The 27,561-nt window shown below is 38.0% G+C and overlaps 1 protein-coding gene across 3 annotated transcripts; it reads right to left on the bottom strand.

The window, feature by feature from the left end:
- Positions 1–79: 79 nt before the first annotated feature.
- On the bottom strand, positions 80–27,561 carry DYNC1LI1 (dynein cytoplasmic 1 light intermediate chain 1). 3 transcript variants are annotated; one of them, XM_074150103.1, is made up of 13 exons: positions 27,357–27,561; positions 26,965–27,038; positions 16,130–16,246; positions 14,279–14,509; positions 10,747–10,916; positions 9,443–9,536; positions 7,662–7,797; positions 7,172–7,283; positions 5,693–5,752; positions 5,523–5,567; positions 4,441–4,561; positions 4,103–4,261; positions 80–1,880 (listed from the first exon to the last, which is right to left on the bottom strand). In XM_074150103.1, the coding sequence occupies exons 1-13, from the start codon at positions 27,527–27,529 to the stop codon at positions 1,768–1,770; spliced, it is 1,605 nt and encodes a 534-aa protein (XP_074006204.1). In that variant the 5' UTR covers positions 27,530–27,561; the 3' UTR covers positions 80–1,767. The 3 variants fall into 3 exon arrangements, with proteins under 3 accessions (XP_074006204.1, XP_074006206.1, XP_074006207.1); XM_074150105.1 differs by lacking the exon at positions 16,130–16,246 and having other exon boundaries at positions 701–1,880; positions 27,357–27,549; XM_074150106.1 differs by lacking the exons at positions 14,279–14,509; positions 16,130–16,246 and having other exon boundaries at positions 701–1,880; positions 27,357–27,549.

The following is a 27,561-nucleotide window of genomic DNA, read 5'->3' as shown; positions in this document are numbered from 1 at the left end:
TTCAGGAAGTTTCCATACAGACTGTAGAGAACTAGTGCTCTGATACTGATGCATGCCACGCATCCACGATTGGAAGCTTAATTGCTTTTCTTCCATTTATTCTATAAAGTTGTTCATCAGCAGGTCATGCATTTCCCCATATGCCACCTGCCATAAGCAAAACTTTAAGGACTCCAGTTTGAACAACTGATCCATAGTTAAGAATCTCTACTGAAACTTGTCAGTCCACAATTCAATATTCAGAGCCACTTTTAACAAGAATGCTTAGCTTTGGGGAGTTCAACGTGCAAAAAAAGTATGTTGCTCTTAAGTAAATTTAGGTATTTTGAAAATATGGAGGTAGTTCACTAGAAACACTACAGAATGCAGGAATTGGAGAAGGGTACCACCATGTTCAAAATAAAGAGGATTTACCCCCTCCTCTCTAGCATTTCAGAAGTTTTCTCAGTAATCAGAGAAATTAACGTAAGACTTACTGATTTGGAAAACCTGAACTCATTAAAGAAGTCTCTTGGCAATCATTTGATCAGGATACACTTTTTACGCTTCCTATTCTGTAGCTGTCAGTAGAAAGAGACCACAAACTTCACACAGAAGAGTAAAATAATGCTCAACATTTGTGTATTGAAAGCTTAAGTAAGGTCCTAACCTTGGTCAATTACTTCTTAGACAAAATACTGGAGTCAGCAGCAGGATCCTTAGGGTAACTCGTGCTTTCAAAATTTATTACAGCAGAAACCACCCAAGTTGGATAAACTAGTTTTACTCCTAAGAACAAACACTGCAGACTTATCCTCTTCCTTCCAGAAACAATGTTTTAAGGAAGTTTAAATATCTACCAGTAATATTATTTGCTGAGAGGTAAAATATAAAAACAGTTTTAAGACATTTTACACCACATCCTTAGATTTAACTGTAAACAAACAAGAACACCATGGCTTCAATGCAAATTAATTTAAATTTGAATGCAGAGAATACTTTATTAACTGATTACAGTTTTGATGACCAATTTTAAACCATAACTAATGTGGGAAACAGTGGGGGACATTAAGGCTGAGCCATATATATATAGACAAATCTGGATACTGATAATCTGTACATTTAACCTCTGCTTTTTCTTTATACATCTTTTATTCAGTGTCTGAAATTAATCAAAGAGAAAAACCAAAAAATCTGGCCACTAATTTAGTCTATATCTGGAATGAATTTTTGCATGGGTTTTTGAATGCAGTGTGAATCTCAGTGGAGATCAGATTTTTTTAACCATACCCCAAATTAAGTGTTCAAGTATAACTGGAGTTTGTTGTTGTTGTTACAGCTTTGTGCAATTAATTTTCTCTTCCAAGAACTCTCTCCTGTAGAGGTTAACCTATTTAAGATAGTATTAAGCTTGCCTAACAGGTTGGGAAATCAATACAAATTAAGTGCCTGTGGTGTGTATCAGTTTTCCTGCTCTAAGCAACCCCTATGACTTAAGTGGACATACTTGCAATTTTACAGAATTACACCGACTTTTCAGCAAAACCCAGAAAAAATTAATTTACTATTCTTACACTGTGAACGGTACTCCTACAAGATGTGATAACCGTTTTCCATCTGTACAGCTCCCTTTTGTAAAGTTGGGCAACACATATGAAAGACAGACAGACATTAACTGTTTGTGTTCTGAAAGGTATTTCGGTTCTTTAGCTCCAGTCACTGAAGGAAGAGGCAGAGGCAAGTTTGAATTATCCCAGAAAACTGAACAATTGGTTTTATTTGGTGTCTTCAAGATGCTTCACCTTCTGTGGGAGATGTAGGTGTTGTAGGAGAGACCATTTCAGGTTTTCGTGAAATTCTGTCCAATTCTGCCTGAACATCTGTTAAAACTGGCTTCTGACCTACAAAATAAGTGCATATCATTCAGTCATGTTTATGAAACAGTTGTAGGAAAGCCTAGAGTATCTTTAAGTCTCAAATCAGACAAATCCTAAAAATTGTTACTGTGCACTTGGGACACAGAATAAAGGCATAATAAGTCCAAAACCCAAAAGTAGCAGAAAGGAGACAGCAGAGAGAAGACACGTCCTTCTATATTTCCAATTTCTCAAAGAAACTTCCATAATTATATATTAATTGTCAGTACATGAAGAGTTAAAGTATAAAATACAGAAAATTCTATTAAGGCTAGCAGTTATGAACACTTCTACACAATTTCCTGCATCACGTGTGCTTTAAATAATTCTGAATGTAAATCAGGGGTTTCACCACAGACCAGTGAAGTCAGTTCTAGGTACCTGGTCGGCATAAACCTGACACAGCTGCTCATGGGTGCACACAGACCTGCAGATGGCAAATCCCTCACAAGCTCACTGTCTCCCTGACTTGGAACAGCACAAACATTTGTGCAGTCACACTTAGACCTGATTCAAGCTTAAAACACACCATCTTCCCCCCACCATTTTACTCTTAACTCTTACTCCCCAGTCTAGGAGTTTCTATCCTGCCACGTTCTACTCACAATCACGGAGAACCCAATATGGGACAAAGCAATGCAGAGTATTAGAGTCTAATGCTGTGCCAAGTGTGTGTAGTATCTCAGGTTGTAAAGGAAAATTCTGACACACATGTAGTTTTAGCAGTTTCCTGCATTTTCTGAAGATAAAAATTAACAGGAACTATCCACGAAGCTAAGTTTTTCCTAGATGTACTATGCTGCTCTTCACATCATTTAACGAAAGCTAATACTACATTAGAATCAAAGCAGCTAATATTCCAACTAATAAGCTGAGGAATTTCCCATAGCTACCGAGGGGAAAAAGTAATTCTCAAATCCCAAACTACTGTCTTAACAGCCACTTTTCACATCTATGTCACAGACAACACTAAACACAAGACAGCAAAAACTGAGGAAGGTGAAGAGGCCACATCTAAGCCAAACTTAATTGTAGTTATGGTAATTCCTTGAAAACCTAATCCTTTGTGATGTTAAACTGGCTACGCCCTAACCCTTTATTTGTTGCATATTAGCAAATTTCTGAGAACATTTTTGTTCCTTAATAGTTTAATTCTGTTCTTGAAGTTTCTGCCACGGTCCCAGACACAACGCTTTTCTGGAGCACTGCCTCCATCTGCCTGGCATCACCCAAACCCGCTGCCGGCCACCCACCACAGGATTTTTCAATGGGTGCTCTCTGTACCTCCTATTGCATCAGCTGCATTTGTTTGAACAATTTCCATATGCCGTTCAAACTAGCACTGCTGGCTTTGCCTGCAGCAGATCAGGAAGCACTCGTAAACTTTGCTCAGCCAACTGAGCTTTGCATTTCAAAAAAGGAAGTGCCCACACGTAACAAAAAAATTTCAGGATCAGTTTACACAAAATGTTAGTGGGAAGCGTTTCATTTTCTCTTACTACATAAAAGTAAACACTAATGTCAAGTACCAATGAAACACCAGCATTTTCAGCTAAGTGCAGCATTACTAACCTCTGGGGAAGCGGGGAGGGAAGAAGGTATAGGTTTGTTCTTAATACAGAAACATTTTAATCTGGAATAGCAAGAAGCACCAAAGTAGTCCTGCATCTAGCTTTAGAGCAGTCACTATTAGACATTTTTAGATTAATACTAATCGCATAATATAAAAAGAGGCTATCAACAGAAGATACATAAGTATTTTTACAGGCTGCCACTAAACTCAAAGCCTTCATCACATCAAAGCTAGATCACTAGCAAAAGAAAATATAAAATTATTTTAACACTCACAGTATTGTTAAAATAAAAAAATATCAACTTGAAACGAAGTCCCAATATATCTGAATAATATTAGAAGTGGCTTAAAGCTTAAGCCATTTTATTGGGATGGTGGCGAACACAGGAAAAAACATGAAGAACTCATGTGGACACAACTCATGCTTAAACAGCTACATGAAAAGCTTTTTCTTTAATCCTCTGAGAGCCACAAAAAGGCAATACTTAACTGCTGTGAAAACAAAAGCAAAACCCATATCCAATAAAATATTCAGTTAAATATAGTAGTGTTCATACTTCTGATAAACTATACTAATAGGAATGATCCACCACTCACAATTTAGATTGAGTTGATCTTTTACCATTAATCATACCTGACTTCTTTGCTGATGGTGGTAAGTTGCTGCCAGCACCTCCAGTGCCACCTCCTCCTGGACTGCCACCCACACCACCAGGGCCACCGGGGGAACCAGTTTTCTTGCTCAGGAGACTATTGAAGAAGTTAGCCAGGACTCCTTCACTAGTAGCTCCAGCTACAAGGGAAGGGAGGGGAAAAAAACCACCACAACAACACAGAATCAAAACAAAACATATTTTCTAAGTAAATACTGATTTAACATGTTAATTAATCTAAATAAGCATATTAAAGAAAGCAGGAAAAGCAGCTATTTTACTTCCCCAACTGCATTTATGCCTTCATAAGAAAAGGTACCTTTCATATTGGGATCAATTTTTTTTGACCCAGTAGGGATAGGTGTAACACTGGCAACATTTGATGTTACAGATCTATTTGGTGTCCTAGGAGATCCACCAGGAACTCTTGGAGAGGCATCCTATTAAAAAAAAAAATAAAAAATCCAAAGCTGGACTCATCAATCTTCTACAGAATTAAATATGAAATGAAGCACTTTCTTATTTCTCACAGCTCCTAATCTTTGTTTTTTTAATAACGTAGTGTCCCATGCGATTGAAATGACATAGGATTAGATTTTTCTGATTCTGCACTTTTTTTCACACTTGAATAATGTTCTTAAAAATATTAACTTTAGTGCAATTAAAGCACTAGTGAAGCTTTTCATTTTATTCCAATGAGAAACTTGAAAATCCATCTGTTACTTTGTAGTGCCTCTGACCATAATGAAAACTGCACTGATTAGATCATAGAGGAACTACACTGAATTTCTTGGAAAGCCAACACACCACCAAGACCGTAAAAAGGACTAAATGTAGCCTAAGAGAAAAAGTGTTACTCATTACTTCAAGGATAACAAGTCATGTCTGCAGTTCATTTAGAAGCGAAGTTACCTTTAGAAGGTCACATGCTCCCCATTAAACTTGTGTTATTTTTCAGTTATTTTATTTGTATTTTAAATGTAGATGATGTCATAGTTTTCATTTGACCTTAATTTTATGCCAGTCTTAGTGTTCCTAGACAGGTAGCGCCAAATTTAGGATATAAGACTCACCAAGGCAATTCAGCCAACATTGTCTGCTCTCTGGCACACTCTTGGGACAGAAAGGGGAACCAACTAACTGCTTAGATGCATTCTAACATATGAAAAGTAAAGCCATGGCATTTAGCCCTGCTGTCAATAAAAGCTGTCATGGCTAGCTGTGAAGAAATACCGTAACTTTAGAGCAGTATATGATGTAGACTTAAATACTAACCAATTTAAAAAAAAATAGATCAAATAATATTTGATAGTGCAAAAAAAAAAAACCACCAAGCAACCCTCTAAATATATGAAAGTAAAACATTTTCATGTGATGATATCTGAAATTTTTATTACTAACCACTGGCCTTCCTGCAGCAGTAGGTGGTTGTTTCGCCAGCTGTGACTGCAAAAAACAAACAAACCCATGTAATGTTAGATATTACAGTGACCAGAATACAACCCCAAATTTTTATAGAGAATGTTGTTAAATGAAATAACTGACTGCTTGTTTTATAGACAAAAAATTACCTGCTGCTTCATAAGAAACACTTGATCATCTTCTGCTACGATTTCTTTTTCATGAACAAACTGCAATACAAAAACATTAACACCATTTTGACTAAAAGAAACATATTTCCTTTTATACCTCCTGGCGAATATGACCAATTCGATAGTGAAGTAAATGTGTAAAATACTATGTTGACTGTAGACCACGTTTTCTGTATTTAAGACTGCCACCTCATTATTCCATTTAAGCTAAGTTAATTAGAAGTGAAATAGAAGTATCATTAACTCCTTTGACCTGGCAGGCACAAGTCTCTACATGTACTGGTAGAAAGACCCATTAAAGAGTTTATTAAAGTGTTCAGTAAGAGAGGAATTAAGTGAACAGTTACAAGGCACGTTCAGGGGTCTCGGGATCAGTCAGAAACACTGACAGATGCACACACCCTGCAGAGTGCTCACGGCTCTGTTAACTTGTCGAGGCCCCACCTTGGTATTATTTTATAGATCACTATGGCAAAAGTGATTCTTCCCCTGTGTTGCATTAGGCTGGTGCATGACCTGGACAAAGACGTCTCAGATCCCAGTTCTATGCATCACATCGCAAACCCTCTCCCTCCAAATAAGCTCACCACAAAAACTTTGCCAAAATAAGTATGGCAACTAACAATATCAAAGTTTATAAGCCACACCTGAAGTTTATAAGCATGCAAAAAAACTTGTCAGTTATATTTTTCTTGGACACTTATTTAACGCACTATTATATATGTCTTGATTTTTTCCCTTAAGATTGCAGAAAGGACATAGTATCAGTTTTTCTCAGCTAAAATAATTCACACTTGGAAATAGGATTAATCCCAAATTCTTAGCTTTGTTAGAAAAAGACATAGAAATATTTGCCTTCAGTAACTTCGCATGGGGTCCACTGCTGTTGATACTTTGTTCAACAGCCTCCCGTATGTTTTCAGGTAGCTCTGTCAAAGTCTTTTGTTAAATAGTGTGAGAGAGAAAATATCCCGAATATACGTAGAACCTGTTTTCACTAGTTTATTTTTGATTTTACACTGACTCAAGCTTTCTTATTTTAAATACTCCAATAGAAACAGAAAGCATTATGAAGTTATGAGCCACTCTAAGCAAAATGGAGTGTTCTTAAAAAAATACTAGCCAAACCTAACCAACAGTTAAACAACACTTAGATTTTTCAATGCCAAATATGTATTAAAAGCAAGACAGGTGTATTCGTGGTCTTGAACAACATAAGAGCAGCAGGGAAAAAAACACAGTGGAAGCTGGAGAACAGCTATACAGTGCAAAATGACAATGATTTTTTGATAACTAAAGAATAACTTTAAAAACAGAATAAAAAGACAAAAGAAAAAAGCCACACAGTTTATCATGCTCTTATAATAAACTGGAAGCAAAGTCTCAAAGAGAGAGAGTCAAAAAACTGACAGGTAAATAAATAGGTGAGAAGTTGAATGCCAAAACATCTAATGTTACCTTTCTGACAGGTGGCTTTATTATGATATCTTCAAAACTGTCTTCTGCTTTTAGTGTCTGAAAGTTCTCGTGCAATATTCCTATCTTCTTGTCATTATCCCAACCTGCAGGACTAGATAAAGGATTATTTGGCTTTAAATTCTATTGTTACTTCAGATTATTCTTTTATGCGATCCTGAACTGCACAGAACTGAAAGCCAGGAAAGTTGTCATAGCTCTCATTCCCACGTGCAAGCAAGTTATTGATTAGTACAACCAGTTCGAGACTGGTTCACTGTAACAGAGAAGAGCAAAATCTCTGGGTTTAACATTTCTCTTTGGGGCAACGAGTATTTGTAATCTCAATCCACTGGCACTCAAACTCCAACTCATGAGAATGTTAAAGTGGAACTTTAAAAAGCATAAACAAAAAAGGCTCTAAATACTGTTTAGGGTCTTGCACAAATATATTTTGTAGCCATAATAATACATAATAATGCAGGTTACTTACATAAATACTGCATCTTTTTCCACAACAACAGCTGGAACATTGAAAGGAAATCCATACAACTTCTGGACTATATATTTATACACTAAATCAATGTTTTTGTTCTCCTTTACTGAAGTGTAAATAAGTGCTGCCCCATCTGAATAAACTTGTTAAAGAAAACTCAGTTTAGTGGCTAGTAAGAGATACTAAAATCACCCTTTTTTGTTAGTTCAAGGGTTACCTTTTTGTAGGCTTTAGAGGGGGAATACAAAATCAAAAATCAAATAGGTCAAACAACTTCCAATACTTTATTTTTGAAATAAGCTGTTTAGTAATTTTTCTGCATTTGCTTTAGGCCAACTCAGCTATTGCTTTTAGAGTCAAGTACAGGCTCTTCTCACTTTCAAAGCCCACAATACCAACAGTTTCACTATAAGCCTTCAAAACCATCTTCTGCTTTTAGTGAACAAAAATTTTCATGCCATATTCTTATATCTTGTCATTATCCCATCCTGCACCACAGACACTACAATATTAACACTAGTGGCTTCAAAGAATGACAAAGACCTTCCACTTCCCTACCTGGGTTTTTAAATTAGGGGAGCAAGTCCTTACATTATACAGTGATCTGCTTTTGAATGAAATGAAGGCAGATGAGTTGTGCTGTGTGTCAGTTACTAGAAGACCAAGAGAGTGCTTGGTATTCCAGTATGGTTCAGTATCAAATTCACAGAGTTTATGCGCAGGATTAATAAAAGCAGCCAGAGAAGTTTTGAGTTAATTTTTACTTTGGGATTATAAAAGTGCCAACCCCCCTAATTTATTTCTACATGCATGCAATTCAAATTCTAAAAGGAAGTTATATAATGGGACCCGATGCCCATTCAGTGAAGTTTAGAATAGAATTCCAAGTTGTACATGGCATATACAATCACAGAGACTAATTCCTACTGATCTTCTGTCATCTTCCTCCATCCACAAGACTTACTACAATTACCCATAATTCCATTTTGAAAAATTAGGTCTTGGACACCTTTTGAAGGAAGTGCCATCTTGGTACTCAACTGAGGTCTCAGGCTTTTGAACCAGTTTTTCCAACTGTTAACTGCTGTCTCTCCAGTAGCATTTAAACTTCCCTTTACCACAGCATAAATGATGATGACACAATGTAGTATGACTGGCATCTCAAATCTAGATCTCAGCACATCTAGCTGACTAAATAACACTAAACAGTGTTTTATACTTTGCATTTAAAAAATTGAAGGGTTTTTTTTCATTTTTTATTTAGAAAGAAATAATGAAGTTTGTCACACAACGACATCTTATATGCATTGTCTCTGTATCAGCACAAGAGAAGCCAGTGGATCTTTCCTACAGCAATTCACGCTTCTTTCCTTCCCTCATCACCTCATCCTGTGGCATTATTGAACACTGAAGAGACTGCATCAAAAAGAATAACATGCCTTATGTGCATCTGAAGCATGATCATACTTAAATTATCTTATTGTTGTTATTTTAGGGATCTTGTCAGCCAAGATGTGCCAATTTCCAAACTGACTCCTAAATATGGAAATAAGTAAAGAAATTCGTGGTAAGGGGACATGCTAGACTCTTGCAGCCCAGTAAAAAGAAATAAATAAGTTTAAGTCAACATTGTCTTAGGGGGTAGCTGAAGCAGACTGCCAGCTACAGTAAAGGAGTTGCATACTACTTTGATACAGATGCAAATATTTCTTTTAAGCTAGTCATAATGCAAAGATTTAATTGAGTCATTATCAATTTTATGATGTGTTAAAGGATACATTGTAAGCAGAACCGTCTGATATGTGACTGAATGAAGTCAAAGTGTTCATCTCTGTAGTCATGCTCTTTTTCCAGAACACTGATGGCATCACACTGTCAAGATAAACACAAAATTAATATACCGCTTTCAGTTATCTGTTGAAATAGCAGTGCTGCTACACGTCCAGTTCACAACTGGGCAAGGGGAATGGAGAAGGGTGGGTGATACAGAGAAAAATAAAAACTTGCTGAGATAGTTTAGAAGCGTAATAGAACAAAATGTATCTTTTTAATAATATATAATTTGATGTGCATGTAGTGTCGTCAGCACTAACTTGAGAGTTAAACTGATTGACATTTTTCATTCACCCACCCCATGACCCCAGCAATAACTTGAAATCTCTGTTGAAGATTGACCCACTGAATGACACTACCATTTTCTGCACAACAGTGGTGGATTTTTTTGTTTGTTTTTTTGACACACACTGGTATTACAGGAAATAGTATTTTTTTATGCAGTTACTAACTAGCCCTTTGCAAAGGGAGGCAAAAGCAAGAAATGTGGAAGCAGGAAAAAAAAAGGGGGGGGAGGGCAGCACAGTGTGGGAAGAGGAAAAATGGAGAGCCAGCAGGTGAGAGAAAAAAAAGGTGCTTTTCAAATGAGAGGATTAGCTTCCCAGTGAAGGAACAGCTTATGCATCAAAAGGTTTATTCTTTCACTGTGGGCCAGCAGAGGCTGCAGATGCAGTACGCTTAATGCCAATGAGAACTGAAGAGCCAAAGGGAAAAAAAGAAAATAAAAATACCCCCAAAGAAGCCATAAGAGAACCATACCACTTTTTCTTTAAACTAGTAATATGGTTACACATCTAACAAAACAGATCACAGAAATACCCCGAGAACTGAGGAAAGTTAAGAGAGCAGCACTTTACTAACTAGAACCCTCAAATATATTGATCTTCATAAAAAGATCAGAAATATTAAAAAAACCAAACCCTACCAAAACAGTATTTACAGAATAAGGATGACTGTTGAGATCAAGGGGAATTCTAGTTGCTTACTGACTGGCTCACTTCTGTGAACAAAACCACGTCTGAGGTATTCCTCAATTCCTTGAAAACTGGTAGAACTAAAGAAAAAACTACTCCCAAATTACATGCAATCATAGGGCTTCCAGAAAATAACCAACCTTCAACATTTGTAAAGAATTCTTATCTAAGGTACTCAGAATGACTGAAGAACCATGTGCTTCCCCACCCCGAATCCACAATTGACAGAGTTGCTTAAATAAAATACATAAAAAAACCTAAAATGTGAAACAAACCTTTGTACAAACTACTACTACTGGAATGCCTAAGTTACATGTTAGTGTATCTGCACCCAAGGGTAAAATCACACTGTCATCTTTGTCTTCCTGTAATGAAGTATTTCTTCTCTGTGGAGAAGCTGGGAAATCCTCGCCTGGTTCTATATATTCCTGGAAGTCTCTTACCACTGAAAGTAAAAAGAGTTATATTAAAAGATCAGCTACTTTATTATTTCAACAATGATTTCCACTGCCATTGATCTCTAGCACTGTTGATTGTATAGTACTTCTGTTTCTTTATTTTGAAAAAAATTGAGCATGCACCAAGTGCTGGCCACTTGTTTGCTCTGTGCAGCACAAGAGAGAACTAGTAAGTTTGAGATCTGCTTGAACAGCAGCCAGAAGAACATGACCAGATAAAACTGTCCAGAAGGACAACATTAAACTATTTTTATTTTATCATTGTGGAACCACTAGGCAGATGCTACTAACTACTATTGCTTGATACGTTTCCTAAAGGCTACAAGTTTCCTTGCATTCTCCTTGGCAAAATTAATGGAACAGTTTGTTAGAATAAACAGAATTAAGCTTTACGCATATTGCTTAGCTGCTACTATATACCAGGTTTTACCTAAAACCCCTTTGCCCACACTTCTCTCTCTCTGTACAGTGAATCTACAGTAGTAATAAGCAAAAAGAATAGAATATACAAACATTAGTTATTAACTAGCTTTATAATTAGTTAATAGCATATTAAATATTTGGAATGCTTTTACAATAGATCAGATACTACTTTAAAATTCAGCAAGGAGAACAAGTCAGAATGTAACAAGAATTAGAAAAAAGCTAAAGTTATACTCTTAACTCTTTTGTCAGGTTCCAATGCATACACTCAAGCCTCTGCACAGTCACTATTCCTACAGTCAGGGATGCCATATCCAGCATAAAATATCCATACCTTTCACATCACATGTCTTGTTTCACATAGCAGAAACAGGATTCTACCAAAACCCACCACCGAGTGCTTTTCCATGAGTAACACATCCTGATTTAACCAAAAAAATCAGGCAGCAAGACAATTCAGCTGAATCATGCACACGAGCAGCTTACTACTCCAGTACATTCTCACCGCTTTGTCCTGATTTATGTTAATCCACCTCTACCTTCACTAAACTGATTGAAACCCTCTGAGTTTATACCTAGAAAAGCATTAGTTGAAGCAAGACTTATTTCAACACCCTAGAGAGAAAAAAAAAAAAAAAAAAAGAGAGATGTATTAGGCCAAGATTATTCAACTTTTCTACAGATCTTGGAGCTCACAATAACAAAGAGCACATGCACAAATTATCATCCCTACTATAACAGCAAACTCAGGCTCTCATTCAGGGAATGTTGCTACTTCAGTCTGGTCTGAGAGCTTCTGAGAGCCTCCCAAATTGACCGTGTTTTAAACCGAAATATAAACCGAAATAAACACCAAGATATGCCAGCTACTAAAGGGAGTCTTTTCTACACAGCATCCTGTCTTATTCTGAGATAAATGCACGCTAAAATAAAAATCACGCTATTCCAGTGCTAGAAGTCCTCCAGTGGTTCCCTAAAATTCCTGTTGTACCATTATGACATACTAATCTTTATGCAAGTACAGAAAACAGTAAGAAGGAGGACTGATGTAGTATATCATGGCTCAAACACTGTGGAATACAATCTCAGGCCTTCCTTAGAGACACAATTAAAGTGACCAGGCCACAAGGCTTCATTAGACACAGCTAAATTCAGTGGCAAGAGCAGCTATTCTAGCCCTTCCCACACAGCTGCTGTGTATCCCTTAACGCCTTCCCACACCAGTTTTAGTCCTCACAGGGTTTGTCTTTGCAAGACCTGGAAGACAAACACAGCAGCACACCTCCACACAAACCCTCAGTAGATTTCAGTCCTGCTAGCAAGTTAAATCAGTTCACAGAGGCCTCTCAGGAGCGTTGAGCCTGACATAAGAATAAAGTAGAATCAGACAGCCAGAAGTCAGGCAAGCAAGATTTCTCCCTCCTCCTTTTGGCAGCATCAAGCTGCTGCCCGCCTAGCAATGCATGAAGTCACATCACAGGAGGTTCAAAACAAAACCAGCTTCCAGTCATATCTGGATTGTGTCCAGGGCTTCTATTATACCGAACAGGCAGACCATCAATACCTGTAAGAATTAGACCAGATGATAAAAGAACAAGAGAGCAGATAAAACTTTTAATAAGCAGCTGCTTTTCTTGACTCACTTCACTTAAATTTTCTGGATTTTATAGAGTTTCACTATTCTGTTCACTCAGTCAGTAAAAAAGCAGAACTATCAGCCTACACATTTTTGATAACAGAGGTATTGTGTCCTTTCATCCAGTAAAATCGTACCCTGAAACTGTTTGGGCAGGTGTTTAATACAGACACACACAGACACACACTAATGCCAACCCCCAAAACCAAACCAAAACAAAAACCACACCCAAGAGAGCTCAGCTCCTCCCTCCTAAACAAGTTCTTGTTGTGGAAGATACAATTCTCAAGGACGATGCTTCCCTTAGAAGAATCTCTCTCAAAACAACCAACTCCTCTCACCCCCCCATTCCAGAGTATCTATAACTGTCACCTTATGGGCTACTTTATCACAGCATGGCTACAGTCTGCATTTCTGAAAAAGCTCTTCAGCAATCTGGTAGTCAGTTGCTTAAGAATGTACCAGTTGCAAAGAGCAGCTTCAGACTTACAAACAAAGTGTAATCAAGCTAGCTGTTCATTAAGATCAAATTTCTCAAATGCTCTTCTGTGCAGTAATTAATTGAGAAATGAACGCGAGAGCCTCATGTTTTGGTACCCTGAGGGAAACACAGTGGCTACCCAAAAGCAGTACAGAGCTGTGACATTCTTCAATCAGATATTTTAAGGAATCCTGCAAAATCTTTGTGTTCTACATGTTTAAAACTAAAAAAACAAGGCACCAATAGAGCTATATCATAACTATGCCAAAACAAACATATAGCTGTGTTAGTGTCAATAATAATAATAATCATGATAAAACTCTTCAAGTAGAAAGGGCCCAGACATTACCATGCTGTCATGAATCCTTTCAACATTTACGCTCTTGGTAGGCAGAGAACAGGTCCCAAATTCTCTAGACTGGCTAATTACAGGAACTGTTAATAAGCTGATGCAGCGATATTTAATTCTGCCTTTAAATAAATAAAATTAAAACCTGAAAACCTATAAGATTTTTCACTTGGGAGAATCTTATCTAGAAAAATCTGTAAGAAGCAAGATTGTAAATTCAACCCAGCTGTGTTTGCTAGGGGAAGCTCCTTCCCCCACCAAAAAGTACTTCTATTAGAAATACTAGCATTTTTCAAATAGCTACTTGAGACCTATCTGATGCTTGACTTGCTTGATAGCTCCTTATTTTAAAGAACATTTTTAAAGAATGAAAAAGACTGCAATGGAGAGATTAAATGGTGCAGAAAGCATTAAGCATATTTGATTAAAAGGGATTCTTACGTATTTGCAGAATACTCACACTTTTGTTCCATTTCTTTCATTTCTTCAGGAGGAATTTTTAACTTGTCAATATGTTCTCTTACAACACTTGCCCATTTTTGTAAAGAATCCAGTGCAGTCCAAGGCCTAGACATGTCTACTACCAACATAATTAGAGTGTCCTTTAGAGAGCTTGCCTCCATCGCAAATTTAAGAAGACCTTTGTGATACAAGTCACCATCCAAAATCCATACATTACATCTTGTTTGGTCTACAAAAAAAGGAAAAACATTTTGAGACTTACTTGAAACAGTCCACTACACAATGGCTATTAAGTCTTCTTTAGACATGTAAAATAAAAGGAAGAAAGATGACATGTTTTATCAGTCAAACATACATAACAATGCAGCAAACTGCAGCTTGTGGAGACCCCCCCTCTGCTTCCAAACCCTCATGTTTAATGTCTGATAACTGAAGATCTGAAATACATTACCTGAAAGTGAGAATCTAGATATAGCGCTCAACATTTCAAAAAACTATTGTTCACCATTTTCGAGAGGGAAAATGTTTTCTTCAAGATGCAACTTGGAAAGGGGAAATTGGGTGAATTCAGCCATCCCTTCTCAGCCCTTGGTCTGCTCAGCTCTCAAGGACTGCCATGTCCCCTTCAAAACTCCAATGTGATATGCCTGTATAACTCTTAAAGAGCAGAATGTGCCTTGGCCCTTCAGAAAACTGGAGCAGAACTGCAAATTTTTAATAATTTAGATGGACTTAGCAGGCAAGACAGTTATTCTTCAGATTTTGCAAAAGGACAATCACCATGCAAATAGACCATCCCACTGCTTTTTTCCCCCAAAACACTATACTCCAATACTCAGAGACACTTCTGCAGTAAATGAAGAGCTGGTGATTCAAAATTAGATAGCTTAATACAGTTACATTTTGCCTTCAGGTAAGTTTTTATTACCTGCTACAGAAGTTCTGAGGAAGACATTTCAATCAAACTCCCAATCCTCTTAACCCTGGTCAAGGCATCTTTGAGTCCAATAGCCAGACAACGAAGTCAGGTGCCAACTTCTGGTTCTCCCATCTATTTTTGTTCTTATAGTATAGACAAGAGTTCCCATTTTCCTCACAGCTCCCAGTATGTCCTTATTCACACACCACTCCTTCTAAGTATTGCCTCTAGATAATTCATTGCACCTCTACAGCGCCTGGTCATGCTCCTTCCCTTGTTCCCCCTTATATAAGCATCAATTATCCATTCCATAGCTGCAGGTATTTGGGGTCTGGATCTTAAACATGTTTTTTACTTTCTAGCCATAAGCCTACTCAAGCCAGCTGAAACACAGCTTCTACTTACTTTCTCCTTCCTTCAAATTTTTCTGTTGGTAGGTGGGGTTTTTTTTGCCTTTTTTTTTTTTTTGTTTGTTTTTAAAATCTCCTTTAGCATTATGCACATCAATACATATTCTTGTAGATTCTGATACCACCACAACAAAGGCTTCTCTGTATGTTCAAAGAGATAAATATTTGCTACAATAATTGAGATGCAAGATAAGAGCCTGGGTATCTCTTCCTCTCTGACTGAGGAAGGCGCACTTTTGCCTGCCGTCCATTCAGAATGTTGCAGCTAAGATTGCTTCCCTGCTCTTTTCAGCCTTTTCTTTTGACTAGTTCCTCTCCTATACCACTTATGCGGTCATTCATGGTATCTACTAAAGGAATTACACTGACAAACTTCCTCATGATACAAATCACTCATGGCCTAAGCCGGACTCCTGCAAGTTACAAGGAAAGCAAAACATGCCACTGTCATGCCAAATATCACTCTACTGAGCCATTGCTTTCAAATTGGTTTAAGATACTGTTAGATAGAAAAACTCACCATCTCGATCTTCATCATGCACATTTAAATACAAATACTCCATTCCTCTTCCTTTTTTGTATTCCTCTATTCCTTGAATTTTTCCTATTAAGCTAGTTTTACCTGCTCCATCTTCACCTGGAGAGACAGAAGTTAGATACCCCTCAATTTTTAATCACAGTTGCATATTAAAAACCACCTGGGGCAAGAAGGAAACCATATACTAACAGGGGGACTGAGCTCATTATAGTTTTGAAATATAACAGACTTTGCCCAACTCATCCATCTGTTCAAAGTGCATGCCTCAGTTTCAAATCTTATTTCTAATTATTGATAAACGCACTATGCCACTAACTATCCCATCTGAAACAGGCTCTTATACGTATCTTTAAAAAGATACCTTAAGGAGTAGTTAAACACCTCAAACAATTTCAGTCTTCAACTGCAAGCAAAGTGGTAACACAGTCTTTGTAAAGTAGAGTTCAGGTCACAGAAAGCTCATCTTACAGTCAGAAGAATAGGATTTAGAACTCTTATAATCAAACGGCACACACCACCAGGCTCAGTAAGGCAAATCTGTTTCCTTAGCTTTTATGGGTTGGCTTCTTTGAATCTTTATTCTGTTACAGGTCTAAAGAAAACTTAAAAAGAGGTGACAAATAGTAAACCTGTTGTCTTACAAGACGTGTATTTGTGTACACACACGGTGACAAGCCTGCAATCCAGATCCATTCACTCCTAGTCTGAAAGAGTAATCAAGCTGAATTTGGACAAGAAGTGGAGTTTTGCCACTCTTAATTTGGCAGTACAATGGGCACATAACAGGTGGACGTTAAACAATTCTTGGGACTCACTCACAAATTATAAAATTAAGATTAAAACCAGGTTACTAAAAAGTATCTTATCTGTTTTATGCCAAACAGAACATATTTTTTCTCCAAGTCTTTCCTATACAGGGAGAGTATAAACACTTGTTTTAAACTACATAGCAAAGAGAAAAGTTCAAGGACAATAATTTTCACCTCTAAATGTAATGAAGTTTTTCCCTTTAAAGGGAACTGACCATGACCTTGTAGACAATATTATGGCTACATTAAAAAGACTACAGATATAACCACAGAACAGAGCAGAAAAATCATAATTGATAGACTGATTTTGAATTTACTCAACATATCATTCCCAAGATTACCACATGAAGTCTTCAATTTAGAGTTCAGCTTTATTTTCAGATTTCACCAATAGTCTAGAAGCTACCAGAAAGCATAAGAGTGTTTACTCAAAGTAGCCCAGGGGATTCTACTCAATGGAATAAAAAGACATTTAAAAAATAAAAAAAATATAATAAAAAAAATGCGCGAGAGAAAAATAGGACCAGAAGTGAAGTTTAATCTATGGCTAGATATAGAGAAATTAAACTGATACAACTTCATTTTTCACTTTTTCAACATTTAAGGAACTAGAAAAAAAATTCTTGACTAGCAAAATCAAGATGCACCTAAGCAAACAATTATAGCTAATTTTAAGTAGGCATTGGAAAGCACAGGTATTTTCTATTCACACACCAAGCTTTTCATTTTCTTGTAAGAATATTCTTTTAAATAAAAATTCTGCCCAAGAAGCGAAGCATTCAAGCTTTGTCGCCAGAGCTAAATTACCGTTCCTCCTCTGCCCTCACTTAAGTACTTAACCAAGCTTCTTAAATTTGTCATCTACAAATAACTAGGGAGACTTTATTAAGAGCTGCTGCACTGACATGTTATGCTGCTGAAGTTGCTGTTACTTTTGCCAACAATTTCTGTGTGATTCATTCTGTTATTTTACCTTTTTGAACAGGCAGCTTCAATTAATTTGTGCTAGCAGAAGGCTCAAAAGGTAAGACAAAATTTGTTATTCCGTTTCAAGAGGAGTTGCTATTAACAGTTTTTCTAGTTTCTCAGAACAACTGAGAAAGTTTTCTTGCATACTAGTTTGTTTCACATATGTGGCAATAAAGATTACAATTTGTTTGCATTGGGAAAGTTTAGTATCTTCTGCAAAACTACATCTGTCAGTTCTTAACAGAAGTGGCTGCCATTAAAGTCTAAGAAACATCTGTGGTTATGAAAAGTTCTAAACATGACAAAAGATACACTTAAGTAAAACACACTTACACAAATGATAATATCTGTGCAAATTTATTGTTTGAAAATGCTCATGCTAAACAATGTAGGCAAACTTGAAATATACATCCCACAAACTCCTTACTTATCATAGCTGTATGTTGTGTGATTTCCTTCCCACTCCCATATTTCCAAAGGCCTGCAGTAATCTAAGGTCCAATGCTGTTGAGTATCTTATGCCAAAATAAGAGCTGGAATTTTATTTCCCAAGTTTTCCAGTAATTATCTTCAGACTACACAGTAAGAAATTTTATCAATACAGCATAAGACAAGTTGATTTGATGTAAAATTAGTATCTTTAGACACATGTACACAGCCTTCCATCATAGAATTACTTAAATTTAACCTGTTCTGTGAAGAACATTCTCTACTCCCTTCTCCTTATACCCACCCATTTCAAAACACCAAGATCAGGTAGGTGGATCACTGACATACGTAACTATATCATACAAGTTACTGCATGCAGAGAGCAGCGCTCATCATTCACTAGAAAGCCAGAATGATGCATCAGTGAAGTTTGAAGAGATTGGTACTACTTTCATTAACTACTCAGGTAATTGTTTGCAGATGATAGAAACCAAAAGATCTGGAGAAAAGGATGAGAAGCAATACTGACAAGTGGTCCAAAACAAGTTAGCAATGCATAAACCAACTAGTCTAAAAACAGGATGACCCACTTGCAAGGGTGCAATATGGCTGCCTATCCATATGTGCCCTGTTCTACAGGAGATCTAGAGTTCTCAACAGATTTAAGCCAAATTAAAGTCAATATTATGGAAAAAGCTGCAAAGTAAAACCAGGACGATCATATACGACATAAGGACTTCCTCCTTTTTGCCCACACAATTCATAAGAAGTTAGGAAAAGATGACTGCCTTGGCCAGGAGAACATGCTAAGACTTGAGGTTCCATCTACCCCTACTTTCTATTTTTAGTATATTGCATATACCTTTTAAAATTGTGACAGCTGCAAATGTATTTGTATCCTTGTTATTAATTTATTTTTTCCAACCTAAAGTCTTCAATGTAAAACACAAAAGTCAACACACTTTGAATATATTGAGTTATGCTGGGAAAGAGCAACAGTATAATTTTACTTTATAGTTACTCCTCAGCAAGAATATCAAAACACAAAATAATCTTAAACCAGTCCTTATCTAAAACTCCTGAACAGTTGTTACAAATCTCATTAGCAAATTAATTCTAAGTGCATGCAATGCTAGCTTTTAAGAATTCTCAAAATTCAAACATTTTACTGTATTGCCTGTAGTATGTATAGAAGCTTCTCTCCATCAGAGGAAGGGGGAAATATTTGTGAGGGAATTAAAGTCTATTAGCCATTTTAGGTTTGATGGATAATGTACAATAACGCAATTAGCATTAAGTACTACCAGGGACATATATAAAAGTATATATGCTTTTTAAAGCAGTACGGATACATATACACACACTATATGGCATTTCGAATTACAGACCCCAAGACATTTGAGCATATTTATCTTTTTTGTCATCTCTGGATATCTCTAAAGTATATGAAAAAGTAATGCTGCTTAGTTTCACACAAAAGGGAAGTTTCATATTCCTCAGACTTAAACATCATTGCATATTAATATTATGAAACAGAATTATATTTTTTTAAAGTGCTACTGAAGCAATATATAAAAGAGAGCCTCATGCACCTTTGAAAAGGTCCTCTTCCCTCCAAATTTTTCAGATGGAAAATCCTTTAGCTTCTTCTTTATTTCTAAGTGTGTGATAATCAAATTAACAATTGACGTTGGTACATAAGCTCACAGAGCAAAACATTTCTAACACACAATTCTTGATATAGAATTGCATGGTAGAATAAAAATCAAGTAGATCATTGCAAAGTTAACATTTTGCATTCTTCTTTTGCAAGTAACATAAGAGATCCTCGTTTCGCACAGTAAATCCTAAAAACCTAAAATTCTGCATTACATCAAACTACACTTACACATTAATACTACAGTGAGGAAACAGAAGCGGTGCTACACACCAAAGCTGAACACAAGAGGGACAGATTTAATTTTGCGGAGAAGTCAGGCTAGGAAGCAGCTGAAACAAAGCCAAACCAATCTGCTTACACTCGGTATTTCACCATCTTGTTAACAAAATGGAAAGCCCTTATACTCAACCAAACAAAAGCTGTTCTCCCCGCACCACCGCGCTGCGCTCCTCTGGTGAGCCCCAAGCCTGGGGTTGCGCTCAGCAAAGCTTCTCTGTCCAAGGTGCTGCTCCGGCTACAAACAGGGTTTGGTGACACCCTTCTTGCTGCTGCCCTCAAAGACACAGGGAGCCATAATACAAACCCCTGCCCAGCCTCCTCCCCTCTCACTACTCCAGGCAAAAAGCAGGTTTACTAAGCGGGAAATGGAGTGTCACTAAACGTTCTGCTACAATACAGAATTTAGCAGCACGGTCACCCATAGATGGGAAGGATGGGCAATGAGGTGAATGAATCGCCTTCTGTGGATGCAGGCAAGCAGGCACTTATCTATGACCTGCTACTTAAACCATTCAACCTTAAACTATCACATTAGAGAGAACTTAGGCTCTCTATTACAGAGCTTCTCTAAACTTTCAGTTAAACATTTTAAAATAAAGACTATTTACTACTCACGCTATTTCCACATTTCTTTCAGTTGAAAATGAAAGCAGAAGTAGATTTTCACTTCTTAAACCAAGACATTTCTTACTTCTCACAGAAGTCTGTACACACAAGAGCAATCGATGTGTTATCTCAAGTCGAAATTCATGTCTGTCCATTTATTTAAATTGTTTCTCCACTGTAAAGTGTCAAGTGTGTTTAAAATACGGCAAGGCAAAGGAACAAGAGGTGAATGTTTCTTGTGTGTCATCAGTGTTGTTTGTCTGCCCCACTTCCATCCTGGGCTCTGATTATTTTTTTTCCAACAGCTCTTTGAAAAGCCCTGGAAGCACTTAATTGCGTGTAATCTATAATCCTACTGCTTCCTTGAAGGAGTTGTTTTTGTTTGCTTTTTAAAAGCATCAATTAAAATTCAGCTTGATATGGGAATTATATAACTCATCTCTAAAAAAATATGTTCAAGGCCAAGCAAAACTAGAGATAATGGTCCTAATTAACGCCTTACACTCCACCCCACCCCAAAAGGCCTATTTTTTTACAAAGTAAAAGACAGCTTCTGGGTAGAACAATTCACAACATCTAGTATTTCTAACATAAAATATCAGATGCTTGTTAATAGAAAAAACCCTCCTCACTTACATATGATAGATTTAGGTTTGATGACTTTGTTCTAAGTTATCAAACAGGGCAAAGATGCCTTCCCAGAATCACAGAGTGATCTCTATTCCACGCCGTGTGGAATATCTGAATCCTAGTACAGTGGAGTGGGGACATAAGAGTCTTCTTCCTACTAGAACCATACCATAGCTATTTTCATGATAGAATACTTCTCACAAGCTAATACCTGCCTTTTCCACAGCCACATATTAGTGCAAGAGACTACACATACTATACTAACATACTATACGCATACTATAATAACTGAAGAATTCCTTTTGCAGAACAAGATGAAAATAATCAGAGTAGGCCAAATTTAGTTTGTTTTCTGAGAAATTAAGAACAAAATTAATTACGCTGACAAGATGCTTCTCTGGAATCCCTCAAAACAACATGGAAGTTCACAATAAGTAGGTCAATATCAAGTCTTCAAATAACTTGCCACTAAATTGTGATTTACTCATTGGACAAAAAAAACCCAATTTATCCTCCTCTAAGTTTGTTTTACTCCACCAGGTAAGTCTTTCCCCTCACATATGATTAATTTGGTATCTTTGTGGCACTGAAAAATTAAATGACTTTTCTAAGGAGCACCTTAATTGCACTTCTGCTTTACAACATGACAAAAAGTTGTAGACCGCTTGTTCCAGCATACCTTTTGTCAAGTCCTGCACCACAAGAATACACAGCCTGACTGTGGAAATAGGTACAGCGTTACTTATGCTTGGAGAAACCCACAGCCAGAGAAAGCCAAATATTGCAGAAAATTCTGCAGTGAATATGAAGACGATACTTCTGTAATGCAAGTCTTCTCCTTTAACACAACAGTAAGTCACCTAGTGTATTCTACCCAGGTCCACTACCAAAATAGAACAATCCTGTGTTACTATCAAAGGGACATCTTTATTGGTACTCCTGCCACTAACCTGCCTGGAGACCACAGAAGCACAATTCCTTTCCCTGTTCCCCACCTTTGGAGCTATTTCAGAGATAGATCCAGTAATCAGCAGCACCTCTGGCAAAGCAGAGACAAATTAAAATAAATGCAATTCAAGAATTTCAGAACTTCCTGTGCTGTTCTAAGTAAGTTTTACTACACAACATCCATGTAATTCCAGCTTTTTGGAAAGGTACTATAGCAGGAAGGACACTGCGAAGAAATACTACTTAGATCTAAAAAAATGTAGCTGCAAAACAAGCAATTAGAATTTTATCTAGGTCAATGCCCCATCAAAAAAAAAAAAAAAAAAAATCGACACATTAGAAGTATAACTGCTGACTGAAACAAAACTTGGCTGTAATGATCACATCAAAACTTTCAACTATTTGAATAGGAAAAAATAAAGCAGAAAAGTAATATTTATAGTGTCGAGTACAACATTATAAAATGTTATTTAAATGTAACTATAAATGCTTACTTAAATGTAAGCAGATTTTATATTGATTTTATATACTCTTATGACAATTTGCTGTATCAGAACTTAATTTTGAAGTTCAATGTATTCCATGGGTCCACTAAAAAAGCAGTAGTAAGCTAAAACTGCTCTTCAAGATGTACCATTTTCTACAATAACAGCCATTCCCAATACATGTACACACAGAAAAGTGTACCTGTAAATTAGCTGTAGACTGTGGAAACTTCTTCTCAAGCATCCTGACAGCCACTGGACAGGAGCAGAGCTCAAAGATTCAAACAAACAGGCCTGGCCCTGCAAAGTGAGATGTCTGGGGTAAAGAGAAAATGTGGACACAAGGCAGTTGAACACTCACTGCCCTCTAAATGTAAAGCCTTTATCATCAAGTGGGATAAAATGCATAAAGAAAACCAAAACGCTAGTGATTCAGTAGAAGCGTAAGTGTGCAATACAGACAATTGGAGTCAGGTGTACATGTGTCACTGGATGGTTTGACATCATTAGAATTACAGACAGAGGAATAGATGAAATACAAAGCCAGATAGAAAGCAACTACTCAGTTAACTTGCAAGCTGGGAGCCTGTTTTCTTGTGCATCCTGAAATGACTTCGAACGTTACTGCTTGAATGCACATTGCAGTTTACTGGATAAATGATTAGTTCGGGTCTCTGAACCCAAACCTTCACATATTCTATAGCACTATGGATTCCATCCATAACCTGCAATGGTGACTTCTTAGCTGCTTCCTCAATTCCACCTGCTGGGTCAGATATTATTATATCAGGAAGGGAACAAACACAAGAGCTCCCAGTTATAAGCATCAGTTTTTCTCAACACGCTCAACAAAAAGCATCTCCTCTGATCAGCTACCTTTATTACACAGGTGAGCAGAAGAGACAGTTCAGGATTAAAAAAAAAAAAAAAAGAAGAAGAAAACCTCAGCAACAACAACAAAACCACATGCCTTTGGCTATCTGCAAAAAGTAGCTAGAAATGTCACTGAGAGCACCCAATTTCCTTAAGAAAGCAGGGACACGTTACCTTTCCACTGGTACAGTTTGCTAAATGAGGTAGCTATAGTCACCATGACAGAACTGCCTAGGAATCACAGCACACTTGCCTTACAGAAAAGTTTAGGAAAGCTCGCATTTTTATTATTTGTTTGTACAAGAACAGAAAAATGCTTTTATGGTACATGCAGTGCCAATCAAAGTTTTAAAGTCTACACAGAAAAATAGTTTTTGAAAAAATGTCTGTAAAATTATTTTGGAGAAGTAAAACTAAGTTAGTTAAATTTTTGGCTGATTTTGAGCAGAGAATTCCCAGTATTATATGTTAACCTTCACTTCACAAAGCTATGTGCCATATCTAGAGATTAACATTTGGTATTCCAATTTCCTTTAGTTATTTCTGTGATGTCTTGAACTGCTTTCCAGGTTCTTAAAAATGAAATAGCAGAATTAGCATGCCAGACATAGCCAGGTTCCCAGAAAAACTAGGCATACAAGTATATGCAGTGTTTAAAAAAATATAAATGCTGTAGGCAAATTAGAAAACTTGCCCTAGCAAACAAAAGAACACTAAGTGATGGGTTCTTCTGGTTGTTTTTGCTGTGGTTTTTTTTTTTTTTTTTTTGGTGGGAGAGAGGGGGCAGGGAATGGGTTGGAAGCTTAAGGGAATTTTTTTTTTTAAATGCAGTTTCTATTGAAAATAAGCATTCATTTGCCACTATATATCATGTTTCAGCTAGGAAGTTTTGACCATTACAACTGTATATACTGCAAATATTTGTCTACCACAAAATGAGTGAAAACTATCAAGATTCTGGTCAGCTTTACATCTCCTGCTTAAAAGCATTCAAAGAATGATGAAACTGAAAATAGTCACAGCAAGAAGTGATCTGTATTAACAAGTTAGTACAAAACTATTTAAAGGAACAAAGCTTAAAAATAGAAGAAACACGAGATAACAGAGAAATTGCAAACACACAGCTCAAGAACCTGAAGAGACAGAACTTCACATACTGAGTCTGCCCAATACAGAATACATAAGACCTCTCCTTTTCCTGTGCGAGCATGCTTCAGGAGCAGCATAATGACTCGCAAGTGAACAGCAAAGTGTAATACATGGATTAGGTATTCTCACAAAGAACATGGCCACAATCCTCATTGGCTAGTCCTCAGATCTGATGCTCTTTTTCCTAAATACATGCCAAACTTTTTTTTTTCCTTGGATCATGGCCTTCTAGAAAACACAATTCCTAAGAAAGAACTAGAATTTCTTCTACAAATCTGCACATCTTTTAAAAAACACATCAGTCAATAATAAAAAAAAAAAAGAGAACGTTACATTAAGTCATTCTATAAGCTCTACATAAACAGGTAAAAAGGAAAAAAATTCTAAAACAGATTAAATATTACGAACTAAATGAGCATTTGGAAACATTCTATGTTTCCTACGGAAACATTTCCTATTGGAAACATTCTATGTTTTCTATTCCTCTCTAGTTATGAAGGAAGCACAGTCTCCAGTTATTGAGTACTAAGGATTGCCTGACTGCAGAGAGGAAAAACAGGAGTGTAATCTTCTTGACAGGGATCACAGCTTAAAGAAGAATCTTCCAACTTCAACAAGGACAATCACCCAGTTTAGTTTTAAAATATCACGTAAAAAGCTGTCAATCATTATGAAATATTTCCTTTCTTTAGTATCAATAGAACTTCCAATCTCAATATCCTACTTAATTATATAACATAAAAAGCAACAAATGAAAGGCTCGTAAGTTCACTACACCATCCCATCATCCTTGCACAATTTTCAACACATAGGCAGTTTTAAGCCACCATTCAGCTTATCAAAACAGGAAGAAAAGGGTCACAGTGATTGCTTTACGATTATGGGGGGAAAAAACTAACTTGAAAAACCTCAAGAGAGTACAAACTACAAGAGTACACAGGATCATAGTGTGCATAGAGTCCACATGAATATCTTCACTACTTTTAAACCATGTTCCTAAATACCAACATACTGTTCTTTCTGAGGACAGGGAGGTTGGCAAAGGAGGGAAGAAGCAGCTAGTTAACAAATATATTCACTGGGATTCATTAAACTGTCTACTGGTAATAGCCTTTACTAGCGTTTCAGCCAAAAAAACCCTACTACTAATAATAGCAAAAATATGTATACATGCACACACACACATTTGAGAGCATCCATTTCTCCCCTTCCCCAATGAAGTTTTTAATGTTGCCTGACATAAAATTTTTCTTCTTTCCTTTAACAGTGAATAATAGCTGGGTCTCTCATTATCGCCCTATCAAAGTCCCATTCTGTAACTCCTAATCCTTGCCCAACGCAAGGTTGGACTAATGCACTGGGTGGAGATAACACAACACAATGAAAGCCAACAGCAGTAAACGATGCTGCTGCTGCACAACTTGCTGATGATGGTATTGCCGCTGACAAGCTGGGTGCATGTGGGCAGGACACAACCAACACGCCCATACAGCCTTCCCCGCCCTCCGGCCAACAGGGAGCAGCCGTCATTGATACCGTACGGGCCACGGAAGCAATTTTCGTGCTTGAATGACACACCATAAGGACCGGCACAGTTGCACGAACGAGGGAGGCTTCAGAAAAAGCTGAGGGCCCCGCACGCACCCCGAAGTCAGCACTCATCGGGGGAGAAAAACAATAAAAACCATCCTTCCAAGCCACCTCCACCTAAGGAACTAGGGTGGGGGAAGGCCACTAAGGGTATTATGGCGAGATACCTACGATGAGGGGGATATCTAAAGCATCTCTGGATATTAGATATCCAAAATGAAGCAAAAACCATGCAAGGGGAAGAAGCGAGAGGGTTAAGCCAGCACCTTGCCACCATCAACCCCCCCCCCACCTCCCCGCTGCCTTCCAGCACTAAACACGAGAAGCTCCAGACGCCCAAGAGAGGGTCAAGGAGCGTGAGGCAGGAGGGGATCAGGATGCCTTCCTCACCCAGCAGGAGGACGTTCTTCCCCGAAGGTAGCTTAGAGCGGGACCGCGTGGACACCTCGCTGAGGATGCAGGACCTGGCGAGGAGAAAGGGCAAGGCTTAGGGGAGAAGGGGAGGGCGCCGCTTCCCACCCGGCCCCCCCACCCTCGCCACCTCCGGGGCGGGCAGGCATAGGGGAACGGGGGCAGGGCAGCAGTTGCCACCGCCATGGGGAGGAGCCCCCCCCCCGCTGACTGAGAGGGACAGAACGCCAGGAGGGGGGGGATTAGCTAGCCCTCTCTCTCCCCCCCCACCCCCGCCCCAGCCTCCCCCTCAGGGTAAGGAGTCGCTGCGAGGGCGTTAACGGTCAGCGCGCGCCCCGGTCCCCCGGCCGCGGGGCGGGGCGGGCAGTTACCAGAGGTTCTGCCCATCGTCCTCATCGCCGCCTGCCCGCAGCTCCGCGTTGTTGTTGTTGGTCGTGGCCGTAGCGGCGGACGAAGGAGGAGAAGAAGCAGAAAAACCGGCAGCCGAGCCGAGCCCGGGCGAAGAGGAGCCGAAGGAGCCGGCTCTTCCCACCGCCGCCGCCATCTTCGCTGCTGCCTCCTCCCAGCCCCGCCGCC

The sequence above is a fragment of the Numenius arquata genome, chromosome 7, assembly GCF_964106895.1.
Source record: "Numenius arquata chromosome 7, bNumArq3.hap1.1, whole genome shotgun sequence".
In the NCBI taxonomy this organism is placed as follows: domain Eukaryota; kingdom Metazoa; phylum Chordata; class Aves; order Charadriiformes; family Scolopacidae; genus Numenius; species Numenius arquata.
This window is presented reverse-complemented; position numbering and strand designations above follow the sequence as displayed.